General features: G+C 55.8%; 1 protein-coding gene across 4 annotated transcripts in view; it reads left to right on the forward strand.

Annotated features, from left to right (window-relative positions):
• The window catches only part of SCUBE1 (signal peptide, CUB domain and EGF like domain containing 1), a 123,998-nt gene that overhangs the window by 28,642 nt on the left and 70,818 nt on the right, over positions 1-24,538 (forward strand). For 3 of the 4 annotated variants that reach the window (XM_033118302.1, XM_033118303.1, XM_033118304.1), the window contains exon 4: positions 16,362-16,496. In XM_033118302.1, the coding sequence (XP_032974193.1) occupies positions 16,362-16,496 (135 nt within the window). Of the gene's footprint in view, positions 1-15,065; positions 15,111-16,361; positions 16,497-24,538 lie in introns of those variants that run through there. The other variant, XM_033118305.1, reaches the window with a different exon arrangement.

Consider the following 24,538-nt stretch of genomic DNA (forward strand, 5'->3'; position numbering starts at 1 on the left):
GGGAATAAGAGAGATCACTGTGGTGGCCTGGGTCAGAGATGTGGGTGGCCGAGTCCAGAGTGACAATGGCGGAGGTGATGAGAAGTGGTTGAATTCAGAATATAATTTGCAAACAGAGCCAACAGGCGTTGCTGATGGATTAGATGTAACAGCTACGGGGAAGAGGAGTCGAGGCTGACTGCTAGCTTCTCGCCTGGAATCTCTGCCCGGCTGTGCTGGGTTAGGACAAATTTTAGAGGGGGGAGAGGGGTAGACTCAAGAGTCAGTTTGGCCAAGTTCAGTTGGAGATGATCAACAGCCATCCAAATGGAAATAATGTAGAAGTTCAGAAGCCTGGAGTAGTCAGGTCAGGGTGGGGGTGGGGGTGCAATGTGAGATCTCAAGCTTCTCGATAGCATTGAAAGCCAGAGATCCTAACATTCACTCGTTTCATAAGGATTTCATGAGCTCCTGTCCTGTGCCATGTCCTGGGCTGGGAGCCCGAGACCGGGAGATGGATGACGTATTTTACCAGCTTGGAATCCCGGCTCCATCACTTACTTACTGGGTGGCCTGGAGCAAGTCACTTCTCTTCTCTGGGCTTTAGTACCCTCACCTGTCGGCTGGGGTTAATAGCAGTGCTTCTTTGACAGGGACATGCAAAGACCAAATAAGCTAAGCTTTGTAAAGCACACACCGCAGTGCCCTGTGCAAGACCAGCGCTCAACGGATGTGAATTAGCGAATTATCACGTATTCCTAGTGTGCAGAGTCAGGACACTTTTTAGAGGAGATGGACGCATTTTCTGAGCTGGCAAAGATGCAGGGGATGCGCCTGAGCTCTGGGCTGCTTGTGAAGCCCTCACGTCCCCCCTGGGGCTCCTGCCCGGGGCCCCTGTGCGCCACCCGCCCAGGCACAAAGCTCTCCCAGCCTCTTGCATTGGTTCTTGTGCTCATTCATTGACATGGAGTCACCTGGCATCCAGGCTTCCACTCCCAGCTCTGCCACTTACTCATTTTGTGACCTTGGACACACATCACCTCTTCCCGAGTCTGTTTTGTTCTCTACGACACGGGCAGATCCCTGTCTGTTAGCGTCAGATGAGGAGGTGGACGAGCAGGTGACACCAGAGGCCACCATGCAAAGGGAGGAGAGGAGAAGAGAGGGACTTGGGGACTCCGACACGGCCCAGGAGCCCAGCTGCACACGTGGGAGGAAGTCCCCACAGACGCTCAGATGTTTCCTGGCACAGCAGTCACGGCTCTCCCTGTGCTGGGCCGGTCCCTGCCTGGATGAAAGGGCCGCGCCGCCGCCCCGCTTTTGAAGGCATCCCCTTGCATCCTGGAGGACAGCTGGACACAATGTGTTGCTCCCTTGAACCCTTAATGAAGGCTCGAGTTGCCTCTGTTTATTTGTCTTTATACTTCAACAGCTCAAATGCGTTTCTTGCTGGGGAAAAAAAAGTGCTGACCATTTTAATGTAAAACTAAACAGCTTTGGACAGTCATATAGTTACTCCATAAACAGCAATATTCTTTAAGGTAAACTCGAGAGATTCCTTCCTGTTCTCTTTATTTACGCCCCCTGCCCCCCCCCGCCCCCCGTCCCCGTTCTTGGCCCATATTCAGGTGATCTAAACACGCTTGGTTGGAGGGATTTGCTGTCGAAGGACAAGTCAGATTCAGACCCGCCTCTCCTCTCGGCTTTTAACAACTTTAATCTGATGGAAATTCTTTGGCCTGAGAAAAAGAAACACATTGGATGCTGTGTTCGTCTTTATAAACCGGCTTCCTTCTCTCCCCAAATCGCTCCAGAGCCAGGGAGCTCCTGGAGTCGGGGGTAGGGAGGTGGACCGATGGAGACTCAGGCAGGGGTGGAGTGGCATCCTACAGCCTCGTGCCTGTGGCCAGCTCAGGACTGGGGACAGGGCTGGGGTGTGGGCAGAGCAGCAGGGAGCTTCTTACAGCAGGGGCCAGGGGGGTGATGGGGGGAAGGGGCCGTGAGCCAAGAGTCGGGACTTGCTGGGAACCTTGGGAAACTCCCTGCCGGTCTGTGCCTCAGTTTCCCCATTATATGTGAAATAAAGGGATGGGATTCAACAGTAGTTTTCAGATCTCATGGGGTTTTGTTCACGACAGCAGAGCGGGGACTTGGAAATCAGACACGTCGAGCCTTGGCTCCCAGCTGCCTTCCCAGCAGTGGTTTGGGGCAAGTCTCACTTTTCTCACCCCGGAAGGAGGTGCAGTGGTGTTCCCGGAAGGGGGCTACCGCCAAGTGGCCTGTGTGGAAGCGTGGGGGCACCGGTAGGCATCAGGGCCGTGCTCGGCCATCCTCCTTCCCGCTCTCCCTGTGGTTGTACGTTCACGTCAGGGGCTGTATCGCCGTATGAGGCCTCCCTTCCCATTGGTCGGACTGGGCTGAATAGGCCCACCTCTGAATAGGTCTCGATTTGGTGGCTTAGGGCAGAGAATGCCAAATCCATAAACAGCAAAGAGAAACACCCAGTTGCAAAGGGCAGGCCAGGCCAGCAGACACTTTCCTTCATCTTTCTTGTTTGCAGTCTGTGTGCCAAAGGCTTGGTCAGAACTCTGAGAAATAAACAAAAAATAAGTGTCTTGTGAAGGCTCTTTAAAAATATTCTACCACCAGAACATATGCCCCAAACCAGAACTGAGCCATGTGCCTAAAAAGGGACATTATCTACAAATAAGGGTGTCCCAGAGTCTCTGGCACAGCTCTCCCTCTGCCAACAGTCTTGCTTATTTTGGACTGGCCTGGGCCCTGGATGGCGTTTGGGGTCACCCTGGACGTTGGCTGGGCCTGGCTGCGTCTGGACAGATGCTGCAGTGACCCCCTCCCCAGCACCAGCAGGCCTGGCCCCGGCTGTTTGTAGTGGCCATTAGCCAGCCCCATGCATGGCCTGCCCCAGCACCCCTCCCTGTCACCCACCTTGTCCGAACCACATGCAGCTGGAAATAACCGGCTGGCAGAGATGCCCTGTGCCCGGCTGGCATGCCTTGTTTTTTGGGAGGTGGGTAATCATGGCAGCCACCCAGCGGCTTGGTCTGGGGTCTTTAGCAAGAACCCAGGTGCTACCTTAACAGTGGGAGAGGATCCCACAGGCCACCTTGGCTTATCCGCCGGCTGCCGAGGGGTCAGATGCTAGTGAAGTCATTTGGGACAAGCCTTGGTGGAGGGCCCTCTGGGTGGGATCCTCCTGGGTCCCCTGTTGCTACTCGGGAGTCTCGCCTCCTCAGCTGGCAACTGGCCCCTCGTGATCAGGACACTGCCTGCCACTCCAGGACACTGCCTGCCACTCCAGCCTCGCCTCCTCTCAGTACGAATATTCAGCCTGCCCCCAGGCACCTCATGCCCTCTGTGCGTCCCCCTGCCTGGAGAACCTTCTGTCTCCCCCTTCCTGTTCCCAGTGCTCCAGTTCGTCCTTAGTCACCTCTCCCTTGGCCCTCGTGGGCAGGATAACTTTCTCCCCTCCCTGCACTTGGACCAACCAGAATCACCATACTCATCATGCAGAGCTGGAAAGGTCTGTTTACTTATCCATCTTCCACACGTGTAATAATTATACAGAAACACTCAGAAAAATCAATAGAAAAGACAGAAAATAATTCCGTCATTAACTTGCCACCCCAACAGGTCAACAGTTTTTTGTGTCCTACTGTTCTTGTCTCGTGTCATCTGTGTGCAGACCTGACTTTATATGGTTACGATCGTGCATTGGTGCTTGTGTGCTGCTTTCCCGCCACTGTTCTATCAAAGCTTCTCTCACTGTTGATGTGTAATCGTGTAGCCGAGATGTGGGACTGGACTCAAAGCCCAGGATGTGGGAGCCTGGCAGCCTGTGGGTGCTGAGTGAGAGCTGCTGCGGCGGCTGTCGGGTTAGAGTAACAGAAATGCCTCGGAGAAATGATTTGTAACCTCTGGGTCAGCAAATGCCCCCTGAGTGCCCATGTCTGCCAGGTCAATGGGTCCTGAGGTGATTTCAACATGACTCCCACCCTCAGGGAGCCCTGGGCTGTGTGCAGAAATACTCCCAGCATGGCGTCCTTGGTGTAATTAATAGGAAACCAAGTATTGCGAGCGGGGGTGGGGACTGACTTGCCCTGCCAGGAATGAGAGAAAGTCATCAGGTGGGGGTGGAGATGGGGTGAAGGGAGGAGGGACGCCATGTGCAAAGCCTGGAGGTGGGAAAGGCTCAGGAGTGGACAGTGGTCTCTGTCAGCAGAGCCAAGAGCACTAAATGCTCTCCGGGTCTGAGACCTGGAGATTTAAACCTGCAAGTGTAGCAGTGTCAGGGAGTGGGGACAGAGTCCCCGAGAGCAGTGTCTGGGCTCTTGGCCTCACGTGGAAAGGTACTGGCTCGGTTATTGGATGGCCATCAGCTGTGATCAGATGGCCATCCGCTGTGGCTGGGTGGCCAGCAGCTGTTACCGGTTAGCCATTAGCCACAATATAACTGCCGTGGTTATGCTAGGGGGTTGGTTGGTGGGTTGGTTGGCAGAGAAACGGACAGCAGATTGCACCTAGCAAGTGGGGTTAGCAAGCGTGGATGGCGGATTGTGGAGCGTGTGGATCCTACTTCCTGTGTCTCGCCCGGCCGCCAGCGAGACTGGGGTGCAGGAAGACCCCTCATTGGTGTACTGACAGATGTTTGCTTTTGTGTCTCCAACCCAGCCGCCAGCGAGAATATAGTGTCGTGACTCCCCTGTCTATGGCTCCATTGTTGTTCCTTTTTGGCCTCACCATATCCTGCATTCTTGTGCAGGGAGCGGGACCAGAGACACTGCATGACACGGGAGTCACCTTTGGCTGCATATTAGGCACGTCACAGACTCAAGCCTGGCTCCCAGCCCCTCCTTCCACAGCCACTAGGTCCCCACAAGCTGCTCCAACCTCACCACACAGTCACGTGCACACAGTCACGTGCACACACATGCATGCACACACTGCATCTCACCACCAAACACACCTTTCCCTGCGCTGACCCTCACACCGCTTAGAGAGAGGCTCCCCAATCCCGGCTGCTCACCCCAGACAGCAGTTTATCTGTATCGACCTCACTACCTCTCTCTCCTGCCGGACGGGCAGCTCTCTCAGGGCAGGCCTTGACCTCACGTTCACTGCTTATTCCCTGCACTAGTGCAAGGCCTTGCGTCCTTGTTGAGTGAGTGAGTGAGTGAGCGAGTGAGTGAGTGAGTGAACGAATGCATGTGGCTACTCATGGATGTTCTCTGGGAGAAGATGTAGGCGTTAGAAAGACGACTTCAGCTGAGGCAATTGCTCATGCAAGCTCAGTTTTAGGGGGGAAATCAGATTAATGGGGTCCAGCAGTGAGTGAAGTGTAAAGCTCACGTCTTTGACCCGCCACGTGAAGGAAATAATGCCTAAAGTGTGAAGGGCTGTGGCTGCCCCAGGTCCCTTCCCGGGGAGATTAACAGGGTGGAGTAGAGACAAGTGCATGAGGGATGGGGGGGGGGGTCACCTGCCGACCAGACGGACAGCAAGTAAGAAGGGCGGTCAGGACTGGGGCCCAGCGCAGAAAGTGCACTGACAACTTTCAGTGAGGAAGGGTGGAAAGGCCACGTCCAGAGTGACTCATTACACCAGGAGAAAATCGGCACATGAGAAGAGGAACAAAATAGACATTCATGATTGTGCTTGTAGCTAGAGTGTAGGATTATTGATCCTTTTTTTTAACTGTTTTTCAAAATTCCTCATAAATTTTAATTTTTAAATAACCAAACAGTTTTATTGGGAAAGTGATGGTAGCCACACTAGGTTCTTGAGGGGAGGGATGCCACGGAAAGGAACTGGAGCTGGAAAGGGTGGGCTTGGCCATGGGGAGGTCTGGTGGTCTTTCCAGTGCTCAGCCAAGCTCAGGGTCCCCTGTGCCACAGAGCTCCCTGGTGCCCACACTCAGCCCCCCACCTCTGCCCTCTTGCAGCCCCTCTCTTAACTGTGTTGACTCTCTTGGCACAAAATCGTTTCTCAATGGTGTTGCGGCCACATGACCCACCCGGGCCTGGTAACGAGGGCTGCTGAGTGGGGGAAGGAACAAGCCAGCTCACAGGCAGCCCTGCTAAGGAGCCAGCGCAGGATGGGGGCAGGAGGCCATGCCTCTGGGGTGTGCTGGGGGCCCCCACACTCACGAAGAACTCCCGCGTTGGGGCTGGCGGGGAGGAGGTAGAGAGTGGGTCTCCGGGAAGCTCCCACAGTAGCCGGGCAAGTGGAAAGTCCTGGCTTTTACACTCACCAGTTTGGAAGGTGGAAGAAAATGCTGAATTTAATCGGGAAGAATTGATGCCCAAAGGGGCAGAATCCCAGGCAGTACTTCCCAAGGCTGGGAAATTAATGCTGGGAGTGAGTTATTTGATCTGGCTGGAGTCAGGCGTGATGGAATGGCCAGAGGACCCGGGCCAACTGGGGCAGCCTAGGGGCTCCTGGGCCCTCCTGGGCTCAGTGGAGTTTTTCCCAAGGCAGCGGGTTGCCCTGCCCACCCCACCCGCAGGCCCGTGGAGGTAATCACATCCAGCTGGGCCTGTTTTATTTCTGAGGATGTTCATCAAGACTCCTGTCAGAGCATTTCCCCTTTCTTTTCTTAGAGCTTCTCGCTTTGGTGCCATGATTTGTTTGTTTGGTTTGCCTCCCTTCCCACTTTCCAGTCCTCCATTCTTATCCCCATCAAAAGAAATTTTTAAAAACTCCAGTGCCTCCCACAGATGTCCAACCAGGATCTCATTCACAGCTGTACTGTCAGAGGCCCAAGGGTGGGGATGCAAACTCGTCCAGTTCCCATCCTGGCTCTGTCACTCCCGCATTGGTGACCGAGGGCAGGCTACTTGGTGCTCAGAGCTCCGGGCTATGACACTGCTCCCGCCCAGGCTGAGGCTCATGAGACAATGGGATGAGCGTGCCTGGCACACAGCAGGGGCTCGGGAATGTGGGTGCCCTTCCTGCCGCCTCCTCTCCTTCCCACACTTGAGAAACTAAAGGAAGAGCTGGTCTTGCCGCAAGTGGCCTAGACAGAGGTCATCGAAGTGTCATTTAGAGGTCACCCCACAGTCTCCAAACGCTGACCCCTCCATCTGCTTCCTGGAGCAGTGCCCAGTTAAAGAGGCTTTCCTTTCACTGATGATTTGGGTCCTTGTACCAGGGAAGGCACTGACCAAGCATGACGACGCGTTCGGCCTCACTGACTTGCCTAGAGCCCCGTGTGGTTCCGTTCCTTCACTGAGGACCACAGCACCCAGGGTGCCAGTGTTTGAGGGCATCTGCTCCTCTCCCTCCTGATCTCTCCACGAGCTCCCCACAGGCAGGGCTGTGCTCACCCCACGATGGGGGTCACCTCAGGCAAGGCGGAGGCAGCAAATATATGAGCACAGCTCTTCTCTGAGCAGCCCTCACTGATGAGCCAATGGCCTTGCCACCTGGGGAGCCACCAGCCAGTGCTCACGCCATCACTCGTCTAGAGCTGCCTTCCTTGACTGGCTCCTGGAGCTCCAGGGCCTCACTGGGCAGCCCCTCTGGGGCCACACAGCTCATGCCTGATGGGACAGGCCAAGAGCCAGAGCCTCTGGCCCACAGCCACCTCCCCAACCACGTTCTGTAGTTCTCAGCCAGTTACCCGGTCCACAAACATGGGTTGTGTGCCCCTTGCACGTTTAAAACCCTGGGATAGAGCGATGCTCAAGACAGGCATGGCCCCTGTTCTCAAGGACTCTGTGTTCTCTGGGGAGACACCAGGTAGATGGAAGTGCCGGGGACATGGCGGGACGACGTGATGGGGTGATTTGTCTGCCGCTTTAGGTCCGGTGGTCAGGAAGAGCCTCCCTGAGGAGGTGACTGAGTGCTGAGGTCGGAATGAGGAGGAGCCCTCTGCGCCAAGATCAGGGAAGAACATTCTGGTCAGAGGAACAGAAAGTACAGGCCCGGAGATGGGAACAGAGATAGCTGTGGTCCAAGCACAGCAGGGCCGCCAGTGAGCAGGGAGGAGGCTGGCGGAGGAGTGGCAGGCAGTTCGCTTGGGCCTTGTTGGCAGGGAAGGGAGTTTGTGTTGTATTTGAAGCGAGCGAGGAAGCCTTTGGGGCTTTCAAGCAGGGGACTAGCACAACTGGTTGGCACTGAGCAGTCACTGTGTAGGGCTGCGGGACAAAGGTGGAGCAGGGAGGCCAGTTGGGGAGGCCACCCCAGTCATCCAGACCAGAGAGGAGGGGGGCTGGTCCCAGCGATCCCAGGTCAGGAGGTGAGATGTCATCATACTCAGGGGTTTATTTGCAGATGGCGCTGGGAGCACCGCTCCTGCTAAGGGATTCAAGGTGGGGAGTCGGGGAGGGAGGGATCAAGATGGCTTCCAGGTGTTTTGGCTGAAGCCCCTGCGGGCTGTGCTGCCGTGGGCTGAGATGGGAAGGCTGAGGGTGGGGCCAGGCTTTGCTTCGTTCTGCGTGGACTGGGTTAAGTTTGTTGGACATCCACCTGCGGGTGCCGGCTCAGCCATGGATGCCTACGTCTGGAGCAGGTGGATCAGACAGGCCTGGAGGTAAATAGGTGACTGGTAAAGCTATGGGACAGGGTGACATCTCCTGGGCTCCCTCGAGGAGCCCGGGCCTCACCAGCATGGCCCCACAGGTGCACTGAGCTCCCGGGGGACAGTGCTGCCTGAGGCTGTCTTGAAAGCCTTCAGGTCCACAGAATGAGAGAACGTGTCCCTGCCAACCACGTATCTGGTAAGGTCTAAAGGACTCTTACCATTCAACAGTAAAAAGACTAACAACCCAATTTTAAAATAGGCAAAGGATTTAAATGGACGTTTCTCCAGAGAAGGTACGTGACTGGACCACAAGCACATGAAGAGATGCTCCACGTCCCTAGTTAGGGAAACGCACGTCTGAAGCATAATGAGACACCACTTCACACCCACTAGGGTGGTTATGATTTTTTAAACACACAAGCAATGGAAAATAAGTGTTGGCGAGGCTGTGGAGAAATTGGAGACCTCCTGTTTTGCTAGTGGGAAAGTAACCTGGTGACTAGCCACTGTGGAAACCCATTTAACCGTTCCTCAGAGCGCTAAAGCAGATGTGCCATGTGACCACACGGTGCCACTCCCAGGTGTGGACCCAAGGGCATTGAAACACGTCCGCACAAGGACTTGTACGTGATCGTTCATAGCAGCATGTGTCATAATAGCTAAAAAGTAGAAATAATCCAAATGTCCATGAACTGGTCAATGGATAAACTGGTCTAGCCCTATGATAGGATAGTATTCAGACATAAAAAGGAAGGAAACACTGACACATGCTCCAACATGGATGAACCTTGAAAACACTGTGCTACGTGAAAGAAACCAGACACAAAAGGCCACCCATTGTATGATTCCGTATTTTATATGAAATGTCCGAAATAGACAAATCCGTAAAGATAGAAAGTAGACTAGTGGTTGCCGGGGGCTGGGGGAGGGGAGAATTGGCACTAACTGATACTGAGTTCAGGGCATCTTTGGAGGGTGATAGAAATGTTCTAGAATTAGGTCATGGTGATGTTCATACAACCTTGTGAATATACTAAAAACCACTGAAGTAGACCCTTTAAGATAGTGAATTTTATGTAATGTGAATTATATCTCAAGAGTAAGTGACTGGAGAAATAAAAGAGGCGGAATGTGCAGAGCATGAACGGATGGGGCCTGTCCCACAGCCCCGAGCAGGCCACACGCACGGCCCTGTGTCCAGTTCTGGGACAACATTAAGCACCTGAGAGGGGGTCCCCGTGGTGAGCAGGCCAGAACAACGAGCAGGGAGCCCTTCCAGGAGCTGAAGCTGCTGCATGTGGAAACCAGAAGGCCAGGGCGAGACTGAGCACTGCCTTCTGAGGCAGCTTGTTGTCCCTTTTCCAATTGGGAAGGGACTTCACCAAACCCCAGAGGCGCTCACGCCTGGGATTCCCTGGATGCCGGCAGGGGCCTGTTCGTCATTGCTGACATTTCTGTGTGGAATGTGTGTGCCAGGCCTGTGCTAAGTGCTTTGCCTCCGTTATTTCCTTTAATGCAACTTCAGGTACTCGGATCCCTGTTGTATAGAGAAAGAAACCAAGGCCCAGAATGGTTAAGTGACCTGCCCAAGGCCACACAGCAAGTTACTCGCTGAATCTTGTACCACAGTTGGTGTGACTTAGGGACAAGAACCAGAATGGGTACATAGCAGTCACAGGGAGACCTCATGCGGGTCATTGTAAGGAGGAGCGGTCAGCAGTCGGAGCTGGGCAGCAAACTCCAGTCCTTAGAGATGTTCCGTGCTGCTCAGCCGTCACTGGGGGCCACAGGCAGCCGTGACCCAGGGAGGCCCGGATGAGGGATGTGGTGACCAGACCCTGAGGGCCAGCAGACTTCAGCAGAGCGCGGGCCCCAGTTGGGCTGCATGCTCGGGTCTGGATGTGAGCAGTGGGTTTGCAGGTCTGGAAAGTCTGCCCACCACCACTCGTGTGTCTCTTCTCCCAGTCCTGATCTTGGAGTCAGGCCCAGCCTGAGAAGCTCAGTGACAGATCAGGGCTGCAGCGGGGACCCTGTGTCTTCTACACATAGCCGACCTGCGGGGGAGTTAGGAGCCTCAGAAAAGGCCCAGCTGATGCCCAGACCAGGAAGTAGACAGGTCCCGGGAGACCCCAGTCATACCTCCTGCCTGCCTGTGCCAGCATCTCTGACAGCTTAGGGAGTGTCCTGGATCTGGCAGAACCCAGGCCCCAAAGCTCTAAGACCCATGTGTATTTTACCCGAAATCTAATCCATCTGGTTCTCATTTATTTACACTTAACTCATCAAATGCAATTTTGCAAGAGCCGCTCAATAGCCAAGAGGCTTTTCAGCCTAAGCCTCCCTTCTGAAAGGAGCCGGGGAGGGCTGGGGCCTCAGCCCTCAGGGGCCAGGAGAGAGTTCTCAGGGTTGGAGGTTGAGTTTGGTTCCTAAGATGGCTGGCGCCTCTGCCTCTGCTCCAGGACCCTCGGTGGGAGCTGGGCTGCCAGAGCCGGGCACAGAGCCTGACACACAGTAGGCTCTTGGCAGTCAGGAAAACATGGGTGGGGTCCAGGCAGAACACAGAGTCTCTGTTTCAAATCGTAAAACATCCATGGGAAACACAAAGCAACCAAAGCTGGATCCAGAAGTAATTTTTAGTTATTATAAATAACTGCAAACCTGGATTCTTGGTCCAAGGTAGGACTAACAGCCAGCTATTAATAAAAACAAACAGCAGCACCTTGGGCCAAAAGGAGGCCTCGATGGCAAACCACAGTCCTGCCTGCAGAGGTCTTTCGGAAGCACATTGACCTCCAACCCATTGGTGTCTGCTCTGGAAACCCTCCTTGCTGGAAAACAGCCATCTCCTTCATAGCCCTTGGGCCCATCCCAGACATGACCCTTCAGTGTCTGGCAGGGGTGGGAGTGGCCACTGTCCGTCCATGAGTGGTGGTGGCACTGAGCAGAGATGACTAGGGGTCACAGCTGAGGACTGTGTGTCCCCATGGCAGCTTCCAGACCTGTGCTCATGTAGGGTGCTGCCAAGGGAGGCGGGGCACCTGACCCCAGAGACTCCATTTGGACTTGATCTTTGGTGCCAGCGCACTGTCCCCTGTTCTGTCTAGAGTCCGCATGGTGGCCACTGGGATTGGGAGAGAGAGGCTGGAGGCCAGGATCCAGGAGAAGTATGTCCACTGTGCCTCTAGGGAGAGGTCTCAGCCCAAGCCAAGGCCGTGCCATGGGCATGGAGGTGAAACAGATGGGCAAGGTGGTGAGGGAAAGTCAACAGCCTTGGTGACCGCTGGGGTATGGGAGGGGCCGCAGAAGGGGGCTTCGCAGACAAGACGCTTCTCAGGCCTGGATCGCGGGGTGGGGGCCCAGCAGAGCTGGAACTTTTGTCCTCATTGGCACCCTAGTCCCTTCCTTCCCTCCCATCTTCCGTCCTCCCTCAGCTGTGGCTGAATGAATCAGTACTCGCTGTGCACCGGGCGCTGGGCTGCAGGCTGGGCAGCAGCTTGCAAGGAGCTGTGTTTCATCGCAGACCACACTGGAATGGTCTGTTTCTGAGGTGTGTGCCAGCCCCACCAGCCAAGGGTCCCCCGCGTCGGGAAGCAGCCACAGTTCAACCTCCTTTCCCTTCCAGCACCCTTGTCTGCCACCCCCACCCCTGGCCCGGAAGACTTAGGAGCTCCATCAGCCCCAGTGCCCCATGCCTTCCAAAGGGTGAGCTGGCTGGTCTAGGCAGCCCATGGAAGCCCGTGGATGCGGAACCCTTACAGAGCTGGGGCCTTCAGGGCGCTTTCTCCGTGTTACATCCTTTAGTTCCTTTGTTGCCAATTGAAAGGATTTCCTGAGAAGAGCCTCCTCTAGTCTGCCCCAGAACCCTTGGGGCCTCCTCTCTGCTTTGCAGCTAAGTCCCTTTGCCGAGGAGCTCTCTGGCTTCTGGGAATATTCAGCTGTGGCCATAAATAAAGATGAAGGACCTTGAGCTGGATTCAGAAGCATTGCACTTTCCCTACCCCACCCAGAGCCCCGCTCCGGGATCATGGATCACGGGTTGGAAACAAGCTTGCTCAGGGCCCTCACTGCACACAGTGGGAAGGCTGTGGAGAGCCTGGAATGAGCCCGCTTTATGTTCCCCAAAGGAATCAGAACAGGGCTGTGCTCCAGTGGATTGACCTTGTATGGTAGTGAGCTCCCTGTCACTGGTGTGTGTAAGCACATGTGTGCCATTCTGTTTCTCCTGCTGACATCTGAGCACCCACTCCACCTGACCCTCTGCTGGGTGCAAGGATTTAAAGGAGACTCAGGTCTGTCTTCAGCCTAGAGCAGAAACAGGATGACCAAGCTCAAGGTCCAATGAAGAGGAAGGAAGTCGTGAACAAAGGTACACCTGGTCTGGGAGCCCGGGGCAAGCGAATTCTGCTGGGCATCAGGAAGACTAAAGAGGAGAGGGCTTTGGCACTGGGTTTTGGAGACGTGAGCTCGAAGCCCTCCTTCAAAGAAGCCGAATCACGGAAGAGCAGAGTAAGGGCTTTGGACCCAGACTCACTGGGCTTCAGATCCTCCTTCTGCCTGTTTTTTAGCCTTGGGCAAGTCTCTGCCTTTCTCTAGGCCTCAGTTTTCTCACCTGAGAATTGGATCACTAGGAATAGTGCCTCTGGTGAGGAGCTGCGGTGCAGATTTATTACGATAGTGCCGGAGCCAGGCCTGGCCGGCTGTTGTTGATGACAGTGAGACGGCTAGCCCCACCCAGCCAGCCTTGATGCTCAACTCTGGGGTGCTTGGCGGTGGGGTGGGATTCCCATGGGGCCCATCAGTGCATGGAACAGTCAGTTTCACGGGAGAGAAGAAAAAGGACGGTGTGGGGCTTCCCCGAGGACACAGTCTGCAGTGCCTCCTGGACAAGGCCTAGGCACCTCCCAAGGCCAGAAGCCAACGGCAGAATTCAGATTGTCTGCCTGCCAGGTGAAGGCTCCCTCCTTGCCCTGGGGCACCTCTTGTAACAGAATGTGCCAAGTGCTGGGGGGCCAAGAAACAGAGTGCTGGATTGCCCCCCTCAGGAGGTCCAAGAGGCTAAGTATTTCCCATAGTGCCGTGCTGGGCCCGGTGAGGGCGTCCAGGTGAACCCAGTCTGTGCTAGGCCCGTGGGCAGCCATCTCACGGAACCAAGTGCCCCCGTTGGTCCCTCTTCATACTTTACCGTGGGTCCCGTTTGGAGGACTGGGACACAGGTGTGAGGTGGACCTCAAGTCCTCTGTCCAGCCTCTGGAAAAGTTGGTTATGACCACAGGCTACCCAAAGGGATTCTGTAACTGTGATTTCCTGCTCAACTTGTGGGGGAAGCCTGTTTGGAACATACTAGAAAAGAGTACAGAGGGAGCAGCGCCCTCTTCCCTCCTGCTTAATCTTGGGGCTTTATCGTTTGGGAGTGGGCAAGAGAAATGTTTACGCGGCCTTGCATTTGTTTCATTATTCATCAGTGCTGGTAAGTCATTGTTCCCGACTCGTGTAAACAGCCCTGTCCCAAGCCTCAGCCGCGCTGCCAGTTCTTTGGGCTTGTAGACGTGTTATGCCAACTGCCGTTTGGTGTCTGGCTTCCAGCGAGGGGAGGCAGAGGGTCCGGCCAGACGGGGCACCCGGGGAGCCATTTATGGTGGGGTCCAAGTAGCGTCTCCACACCATGAATTCAGCCTTTGAGGGCCTGTAGCTGCTGTGCTTGTTTTACCAACTGAACTTTTACTAGGGCTGGGGAAACTGAGGTCCAGAGCAAAGAATCTGAGAACCATGAGAAGAATGGCAAAAGATGTGGCTTGAAGTGGGGTCTGCACTGAGCTACCCATGTTCAAATCTCCTGTGTGTGTGTGCCCGCATGTGAGCACTGGTGCCTCTAGGGGGTCTTGTTGAGCCAGAGACAGGACTGACCGGGTACACTGGCACCTTTTTTATGTTACGGCAGGCTAGTCCTGGCTTTGCGTTCGCATCTGGGGTTCAGTGTGACAGTAGCCAGAGGCCTGTACTCAGGAGTTGGACAGCAGGCTTGAGTCCTGCCTTCCCTCTGAGCAGCTGTGTGACTTTGCTGTGTGACTTCAGCTCTCTGTGCCTCCGTGTCCTCTTCTGTAAGATGGAGTCGGTAACACAAGCTATCACCCAGGGTTGCTGCAAGGGTCGAGTGAGTTGGTGTGGTCATGAAGCCCCATTCCTGACACATAAGAAACACTCGAGGAATGTTAGCTTTGTGTTGTTATTAAGAGGATGGATAGGACACAGTGCCTGGCTTAGAGCTGTTCATGGCGGGGGACGGACCCCCAGAGGCAGACACCCTAGGGTGGGGAGGGGAGGTGCGCCCAGCAAAGACAGCACTGGCACCGGACAGGGAACCACCAGTCAGACTTGGCTGAGTAGAGAAAGGCCTTCGGAATCATCCGTCCCCACTTCCTCTGGGATCCCACTCTCAGGCTCCTCTCAGCGAGAGCCACATGTACCATTTCAGCTGTAACTGTTGGTGGCTTTTAGAGTTCAGAGCTCTGCCTCCCTCTTGGCTGCTGCACGGCTGACATTTGAGCTTGCCGGAGAATAATAACCTGCCTCACAGTCGGCCTCAAAGGTAGCCGCGTGGTCTCTTGGGTGGTGAAGGGGTCTGTTTTCTCGAAGGCTGAGGAGGATCCAGCTGACACACGCAGTGCTAGAGCTGAGACCTCTCCTGGTTCAGGGCAGGCCCCTCTGCCTGACTCTTTACCTTTTCACAGCCTTTTGATTCCAGGAGTTATGTTAAAAAGAACTATATATAAAGCTCAGTGCCAGAAAGAGAGAGAGTGTGTGTGTGTGTGTGTGTGTGTGTGTTAGGGGTCGGGGTATTGGCTAGAAGCAGCCAGTAGCTTACGTGCCTTGGTGGTTTCATATATTTGCCTATTAAAATGACAATACAGACATGGCACATTAAGGTTTAAGAAGCCCTTCTTTCATTAAACAAACTGACAGTGTAGGGGGTTATGACTTCGGTAATTGAAACATGCTCTTCTGTTCAAGACCAGAACTCCATAAAGACTCTTTGCAGCCAATAGCACCCTTTGTGCCAGCAGCCTCTGGTCAAAAATGAGTGTCGGCCCTGAGGTCTGTCTCTCCCGGAGAGTGGGAAAGACCGCTTGGCAGCCTTCCTCCACAGTCTCACAGCCAGAGAGGTCAGGGCCTTTTAAAAACCTCCCCACTCTCTGGCCTTTTGAAATCAATTTGCAAGGCAGAAAGCCTGGGGGGTGGGTAGCAGGCGGCCCTGTCCTCCAGCCTCCCCCTAGCTGCAAAGTCTTGTGCTGCTGGTTGTAAATCTGAGGTGTGACTGAAAAAGGGGGGATGATGGAATTTGGTTGGCAAGGCTCTGTGGGTTGGGGGTAGACAGTGCAGGCTGCCCTGGGGGAGGAGGGGCATCCAGCGACAGCAGTGAGAGCCCAGATTTGGGAGTCAGACCACCAGGTTTGAATCCTGCCTCTGTGGGACCTTGGACAGGTGGCTTTGCCTCTCTGTACCTCAGTCTCCTCATCTATTAAATGGGTTACTACCTGGATCTGACTGACAGGGTTGCTGTGAGGGTTAGAAGAGTTAATATGGATAAGATGCTTAAACAGTGCCGGGCACACAGGAGAGTCAGGGTCAGCCAGCGTGACAGCCATTGTAGCTGTCAGAGTGCCTCGCGAGCACTGTGGTGGAGCGTCTGTGCAGTACCACCTTGGGGCACCACTGGGCACCAGAGGGCAGAGCAGCGCTGTGGGATGGCTCCGGGGAGCACGTCTGGGGAAGTGCTGGCATCTTCCCCTCCAGCTCCAGGTGTGACTTCTCCTCTCCCCTTCGCTTCCTCTTCTTGCAGATGTGGATGAGTGTCAGGACAACAATGGTGGCTGCCAGCAGATCTGTGTCAATGCCATGGGCAGCTACGAGTGTCAGTGCCACAGTGGCTTTTTCCTCAGCGACAACCAGCACACCTGTATCCACCGCTCCAATGGTGAGTACTGCCTGTGCCGACCAGGCACGCCCTACCCCCACGGAAACAGGCGGCCCCTGGAAACCCCCTTCTCCCCAGCTCGATTCTGGGGCCTCAGGGTCAAGGCAGGGAACCTTGGTGTTGGCCTGAATGGCTGTTTTGTGCTCCGGTGCTGGTTCTGCGGGGAACTCCTCCCAGCTCCTTCCCTCCACCCGCTCACCAGGGCCGTTGGTGTTTCTGGTGTTTTTATTTGGAGACAAGGTGGGGCTGCACATGGGCAGATGTGACCAGAGAAGCTGTTTTCCTTTCTGGGCCGGGGGCTGGCTGTGGCCAGGAGGAGTGGGGCCCCATTCTCCATGGTCCCCTTCCCCAAGGGGGGGCGCGAGGCCTGACCAGGCTGAGTGCCAATTTCTCAGTCTCTGTGAGTCTGGCAGCATCCACGACTATCTGCTGTGTGTTCACCGAGTCACCAGCCAAGGGAGGGTCCTCATGGACGGGAGCTGCCCCCTGGAGGCCCGGTGGGATGGCAGGCGAGCCTGGGGCGGGGCGAGGGACCTGGGAAGACTCCCAGCCAGCTGGACTGCTTGTAGCCTGGGACAGCCCAGGCTGGGGCAGAACTTGGCCTCCAGCCAAGCCCATCAGGGGAAGGTCGTTGGTGTCAGGCAGAGGTGGTCAGAGCTCGGGCCCAAAGCAGCAGGGCTGTGAGGTGGACGGAGTGGCTAAAAGCCAGGACCTCATGCTTATCAGAGAGGGGCTTCCAGGCGCAGGGAGCAGCAATTGCAAAGGCAGAGGCATATCTCGCTTAAGATATTGGCAACATCCAGACTACCGGAGGCAGGCTGTGTGCTGCAGCAGAGCAGGCTGAGGGCAGAGACGAGGGCCACTGTCCTCGGGCCCGGCTGCTCTGTGCGCTCAAGGGAGTAGATGTGGAAGGAGGACAGGACAGCCCCATGGGTGGCCGTGGCCTGAGCCCCGCCCCCGTTGCTGACCCCTGACCAGGAAGAGGTGCTGGAGGGGCCTGGTGGGGTCTGGTGGGGCCTCCTCTAGGGACTCTGAAACTCACCTTCCTCACCCACAATATGGGGACATGGTATTGATCCGGCAGGGTCTTTGGATGCGGGGCACGGAATCCTGGGTGCAAAGTGCCCAGTGTACGCTGAAGCTGACAGAGGCTGTGAGGTGACGTGAGGGCCTGGGCATCATTTTTATTTGAAAACAGTCCCTGAGGAAGACAAGAGAAAACGTTTAAAAAGTGCAAAGCCCAGGCTAATTAATCAGAACTACTTTACTAGACTCCTCAGGATTCTTAGTGTTTGTTTAGGCAGTTTCCTCAAAGACAAGAGGAACTCAATAATCCCCAGCACTGCCGTGTCCCCCTGTCCCCGGGAGGACATAAAGGCCAAGCCCCGCGGTTTCTTGGCCTGGCTCCTGTCGCATGGTCCAGACTTCCCCGGCAGCCCACGCAGGCGGCTCAGTTTGCACCTATGAGACCTCCCAGCTGTGGGGCTGTGGGGTTGGGCTGCCCCAGACGAGGACCCTGGGCTCAAATCGAGTTTTATAAGAAACAGATTTATGAGGAAGAGAGCGAGTGTTGGTGGTGGAAGGGGAGTCCTGCTTTCATCAAGGAGGGGGGTTTACAGGGCGACTGCTCTGAGTAGGCTGTAAAGTCCCCGCGGCCAGGGCCGCCTAAGCCCCTCTGCAGCCAGGCTGTGTGTGCTCTGGTCCTTTGAAGAATGACTTTCCCATGAGTCGGACTCCGGGGAAGTGCAGGCTGGCGCCCAGGAAGGGAGAGCCAGCACGATTTGACGGTGGCCACGTCCTGTTTATAGCGGGTCCTGGTTTGGCCCGTAAGCATCACTGGACTAAGGCTGTCACATAGCAGAAGTCAGCGTCAGCCAAAGAAGTGGGGACGGGGGGACGTGATCGTGTGGGAGCAGTGACAGTGGCTGCTGTGGGGTCACGTGCTTGCTCTGATCCGGGCCCTCATAGCAGCCTAGTGAGGTGGGGATATTATGACCTGGTGACAGATGAGGAAGCCAAAGCCCAGTCACGTTAGGGGACCTGCCACAGGTCACACCCGTAGGAAAGTGGCAGAGTCAGGATTCCAGCCCAGGTCACTAGCTGTGACATGATGAGGCTGGTAAGGAAAGAAGAGGCTGGTAGAGGAATAGAGAGAAACAGGCGAGCGCCAAAGGCCTCTGTGAGGAAGCCACACGTGAGCTGAAACCGAATGACAAGCAAGAGCGGCCATGGGAGGAGCTGGGGGGAGGGGTGCCAGGCAGCGTATGTGCAAAGGTCCTGAGGTAGGAATGGACCAGGCTCGTGTGCAAAGCAAAATGAAGGGAAGGATGCTGGAGCACAGGGAGCCAAGAGGAGAGAAGCCCAGGGTGAGGGGAGCTTGGCAGGGGCCACACCCAGTGAGACCTCCAGATCGAGGCAGGAGTTTGGACTTTGTGCAGAGGGCAGCCTTGGGAGGCTGGTTGAGCAGAGGTGGGGAAATGACACTGGTGGGGAGAATATAGGACTTCTAGGAGAACTGAGATTCTTCAGCAGCGGGGCCTCACATTTACTGTTCAGTAGAGTCTAGAGCCCAAGTGCCTCACCCCACTCAACGGCCCTGGGTAGCCCGGTCCAGATTTTTATGGGAAACCAGGGATCGAGATTTAACCAGAATATGGATTTGGGGACCTCAACCCCAATCTGTGTTAACCAGCATGTTGGTTAAAGAAGGCCCTTCTCTCCTTCGGATTTTTGTGTGAATCTCCTCATTTTTAAATCTGGGTAGTGAATCAATCTAAAAAACAGCAGACTTCTTGGATACTCCAGAAGGACAAGTGGCAGCATTTCCAGGGTTCCCAAAGGCCACATGGAAGGTCTGAAGCGGACGGGCCGAGTGCAGAGGATGTGGGCCGACCACTCATTAATGCCTGTGTGTGGAGCTGGGGCCTGGATGGGAAGGCTGCCTCCCTCCTGAGCCTCCCTCAGTCGTGACAATTGCCCACAATTGCTGTGATTGTGTGTGTGTCAACCACAGTAATGATTGTTAGAACTCAACATCAGGGCAGGTCGAGGGTGCTAAGTCTCAGCTGGTTTTGCACCTAAGTGGTCTCCGATGTTCATGACTCCTGGGAGGGCCAATGAGTCCAGAGCTATTTGGCAAATCAGATTCCTCATGTCACCGGATTCTTCCTAAAGCCTGTAAGCTCTTTGGAGCCTCCCCTGAGCAAGAGGAAAAGCACGCAGGCTGGTTTTGATTAGAGGTGGCCGGATGCATAAGCGAGGTCAGCCAGGGTCAGTCCAGGCTCCTGGCCGAGAAATAAGACCATGGGGCTCAGCCCTCTGAGTGGCCCCTTCCCAGGCGCCAGCACAATCCCTGGTCCACGGCGTGTGGATCTGGCCAGGCTGGGATTGGGAGCTTTAGGTTCGGCCCCTCTCCATCTCCACTGCCACGCAGCCTCTGCCGTCACTCCTACCTCTTCGGATCTCCTTGTCTGTAAATTAAGACCAGTAATCCCTGCCAGGCAAGTGAGGGTTCCTTTAAGGGAAATGCTTTGAAGAGGTCAAGTGCAGCGGCTGCCCTGGGGTAGTGGGTCCCATAAGCGGCTTCTTCAGAACTCAGGCTTGATTTGGGGACACAGGCTGTTCTGCTGTCCCAGGCGCTGGGCGGGAGGGGCCCTAGAGCTGTTGGGATCTGTGGCTTATCCCCCTCTGTTCAGCGTTTCAGGCCTGGTTCTGGCCCCAGCGCAGCCCGCACTTCCCTCCCTCTCAGCCTCTGACACAGCAGGTGAAAACAGTCCCACCTCTGCCCCACCGCCTGAGGCGGCCAGGCCAGGCCGGTCTCAGTCTCTGCTGCTCCCTCTCCCCCCCCCATGGTGGTCATATGCCCGGGGGGGGGGGGGGGGGGGTCTCTCCAGTCCCAGAGTAGATGGGCCACCAACGAGCCAGCACCTTCAAGTTTTTTCCCTCTCCGTGCCTGCTCTTTTTTCTTAAACTTACGTCCTATCTATGTACTCTGGCGTGACATGGTATGGCGTGGCGTGGCGTGGCGTGGCGTGGCGTGGCATGGTGTGGACTGTTGGGTGGTCAGCGTGGACCCTGAGCTGCAGTGCTGAGGGACTCAGCCAGCGGCCTGTCCAGGTCAGAAGAAACTTGGTTCCACCTGGGGGCTGGGAGCCTGGGGGAGGTGGAGAGGCATCCAAGAAACCCCTAAGAGCAGGTGGCCTCTGAAGTGACTGACTGGTGGAGAGTGGGCAGGCAGTCAGTGGGCAGAGGGGATAACATACCCTGGGGCTTTGGGGGGATTGGGTGGCAGTGGGGATTGTGGTGGGAAGGACAGGGTGAGAGGCTAGCCAGTCCTTCTGGAACCAGACCTTGGGCCAAGTAATGGATTGGAGGCGGCTGACCTTGAAAACAAACTTGGAGTAGGGCCAGGAAGACAGAGAGGCAGAAACCGCAGACAGAGGTGCAGTGACACAGATGCGGAGCCCATGTTTGGGCCTGAGTTCTGGGATGCTGTTTGGAGCAGGGAGGGCCCTCAGACACCACTACCCTCCAGTGCCATCTGACTGAGAGGGTGATTCCGTGGCTGCCCCAGGGCCATGAAGACTGGTCGGTTGGGTGCCAGGATTTGCCCTGATATCAGGTCATTTCTATACACTGTGGGGCCTCGCTGGAAGGAAAGGGAGACTCAGGTTTGAGCCCCTCTCCTGTGCCTGATGCTTTTCTTATATGGTTGCTTTTGGTTTTTTTTTTTTTTTTTTTTTTTTTTTTTTTTTTTTTTTTTTTTTAATTTATTTTTAATTTATTGGGGGTGTGCTTTTGGTTTTGTTTCCAGCCTAGCCCAGACTCCAAGCACTCTGCCTCTGCGCCACCAGTGCCCTTCTCTTTTCACCCTGTGGGTTGTCCAACTGCTCTATTCTGCCTGGGCCCTTCATTCAAGCCAGGCTGGCCTCGCACCTCTGGCCAGGGGTTCTCTGACATCTAAGATTTCCACTTTGTTCTGATTCCCCTGAAGAGTCAGTGTCCCAGCAGGCTTTCTTGGGTCCCGGAGCCTGAAGCTAGACCCAGGGCTGGTGGAAGTGAGGGGGTCAGGAAGCTGTTTAGCAGGAGTTTGCACTTTGCTGTGAAAGTGACGGGGCACCCTCAGTCCTGGGGTGGGGCTACGATCCACGTTTGGGGAAGATCACTACTTACCTTGGGCTGGAAGCAATTTGCTGAGAGGTAACATTGGCAGCCACTGGGGTCTGGAACTCATGCGGGGACAGTGTGGATGGAGAGAGGGGAGCTATGGGGAAGGTGGCAGGAAGATGGCAGAGGGGGAAGGTGACAGGCAGGGCAGGCAGGACCTTCTGCCTCAGGTTTATACTTTGGAGTGGCCTGTTACCCGTGTCACATAGGTGTGGAACATTTCAGTGGCGTTGGTTCTGGACAAGGTAGGGCTTTGTTCTTTTTAGAATGAGGGACCCTGGAGGGGAGCCTGGAGCCTGAAAACTGGACTAGCCAGTCTCTGCTTTTCGTGAGGCTGAAAATGTGGGTCCTGCTCGATCGACACTTGTGGGGACAGAGCCAGGAGTGCAGTTTCCAGGCTCTCAGCCTCATGTGGAAAGGTGCTGCCTCGGGTAGTAAATGGCCATCAGCTATGATTGCATGGCCATCAGCTGTGGCTAGTTGGCCGTCAGCTGTAACCAGTGAGCCATTGGCCACTAATATAATGGCCGTGGCTACGCTAGCAGATATTGGTGGCTGGCAAGCGGATTGCAGATTGCAGTTAGCACGGCGGATTGCAGTTGGCAAGTGAGGTTGGTTGGCAGAAAAGCGGACGGCAGGTTGCGGATTGTGTGGCTCCTGCTTCCTGTGTCTCCAACCCAGCTGCCAGTGAGAATGTAGTGGTGTGACTCCCCTATCTACGGCTCCGTGGGTGTTCCTTTTTTGCTTCACCATATCCTGTGTCCTTATGCGGGGAGCGGGACCAGAGACCCCACATGACACCCCGCATGACAACACTCTTGTTCAGTGCCCCGAATCACAGATGTCCAGGGACAGCTTATGTGAAGTGCAGGTGCCGGGCCTCCTTGCCTGGTGGGGTGACTCAGGCCTGGCCCCAGCCTGGGGCCTGAGTAAATCTCCAGGAGCTGACTGGTGAGCAGAAGCTCAGGAATCTGGGGTTCCATCAGGGGTCAGGGCTTTGGGTACTTGAGTGGAGTCTGATCTCCCTGCATGTGTTCTGGGGGCTTGGGGACAACAGCATTCTGCTACCTTTGCTGCACTTGTGACCATATGACCAGGCTGGGGACAGGGGCTAGGCTCCTCCCTCTCACTCAGTGGGCAGCGCTCAGAAGCCCCACCTTTGTGCCAGAGCACATCCTCCCAGAAGCCACAGACTGCAGGGGTGGCAGACACGAAGACAGGCGCTGACCGCACAGTGTGTGGAGGTGTCTGGCAGAGGGGTCCTGGGGCCACAGGAGCCCAGGAGAGCATGCTCATGCTCAGTCAGCAGACACTGTGTGCCCGCTGAGTGGCAGACTTCGGGCTAAAGCATTCCTTCCAGCCAGCACCCAGACGCCTGCATAGGTGGAGTAGAGGCCCTGCACAGCACACCCATCGTCAGCTAAGCAGGAAGCCTTGAAGGAGGCCAAGCACCCTTGCCCTTGGGACCTGACCCACTGCTCAAAGCCCACACCACCTCGGAGCTGACTACAGGGGCCTCCTTGGCAAAGGTCACTGGGGAGTTTTTGGGTGCAGATCCCCAGGTCAGGGCAGAGAGCCAGTGGTTCTCACCGTAGGAGCAGCCTCTGGGGGCAGCTACCCTCTCTGCCCTGTCCTAGCCCTTGTTCTGCCACCCCCATCCCCAGCCCCACCCCCGGCTCCTCTAGGCTGGTCCTTGACCTGTCCCTGGACTTCGTTCATCTTCTGCCCTGCCACTCCTGCTCTCACTTGCCCTTGGCCTGTAGGCAGACTGGACACCGCCCTTCCTCCATCCCCCATCTCAGCCAATAGGTGCCCCTAGGAGCCCCCCACCCCACTCCTCTGCAGCTCACGGGGCTTTTACACTCCTGATCACTGGATGCTCACACCTGCCCTAGGAAATATTTCAGTGAACTCTCCTTCTTCTGCTCCAGCGCCCTTCCAGACTCGAATGAACGAGCCTCGCGGGCCACGCCAGCGCATGTCGGCTTGGGAGCCTACCAGTATCTTTAGCTGATAGGCTCCCAGGACGTGGTTCCCACATGGCAGATCCAGGCCAGGCCTTGACCTGGGGCCCCAGCGTGGCTCCTGCAGGCCCAGGGACATCCCCTTCCCTGCTCTGGATCGTTCCATCATCAGCTGTGGGTGCTCGGGCCCCTGTGCGTGTGGGTGGCTGGGAACTTTCTGTTTTAAATGAAGGAGACTGGTGTGGTCATGCCCCAGCCTCAGGGCGGCCCCCCGGCTGCTCCTTGGGGTGGACTCGTGGTGTGCAGGCTGTCCTCGCTCCCCCTGCCTGCCCCAGACCAGGTGGGCGGGAGAATAAACAGCTCTCGCATTTATCAGGAAGATTTATGGTGCTGCTGGTGAAGGCCTGTCCGGCCCTGTGCCGTCCGGAATGGCCCTTGACGTGGGGACAATAAATCCAGCCTATTATTTTTTACGAGCCTCCCACTCCATAAACAAGTCCTTTGGCTGTTGGTAAGCCAGCCTCATGCCCTTCTCCTGGCCTGGCCTCCAGCCAACCGGCCAGGCAGCCCTGTGGGAACCCCAGTCCTTATTTCACGGCGTTAGCACTAGTGGTTCCCCACGCTGCAGACCCTCGGGCCTCCCGGAGTGGACAGTGCAGGAGGGCAAGCACCAGGCAAGAGGTAGCTGTTCCAGGCCCCGGCTCCCTTCTCGGCCACAAGTCCTGGGGACTCCGTTTCTTATCTCTCTAATGGGACCAACATTAGTATTCACTGTAGAATTGTTTATGAACTAAAATGAGACACTATGTACACACTGCATCCCCTGGTGACCTGCCTGGACCTGAGATCAGCAAAACTGTCAGCTGTCACTGGGCATCCCTCCGTGCCAAGCATTGTGTCCAGACTTTGACA

Source organism: Rhinolophus ferrumequinum, chromosome 10 (genome assembly GCF_004115265.2).
Source record: "Rhinolophus ferrumequinum isolate MPI-CBG mRhiFer1 chromosome 10, mRhiFer1_v1.p, whole genome shotgun sequence".
NCBI classification, from domain to species: domain Eukaryota; kingdom Metazoa; phylum Chordata; class Mammalia; order Chiroptera; family Rhinolophidae; genus Rhinolophus; species Rhinolophus ferrumequinum.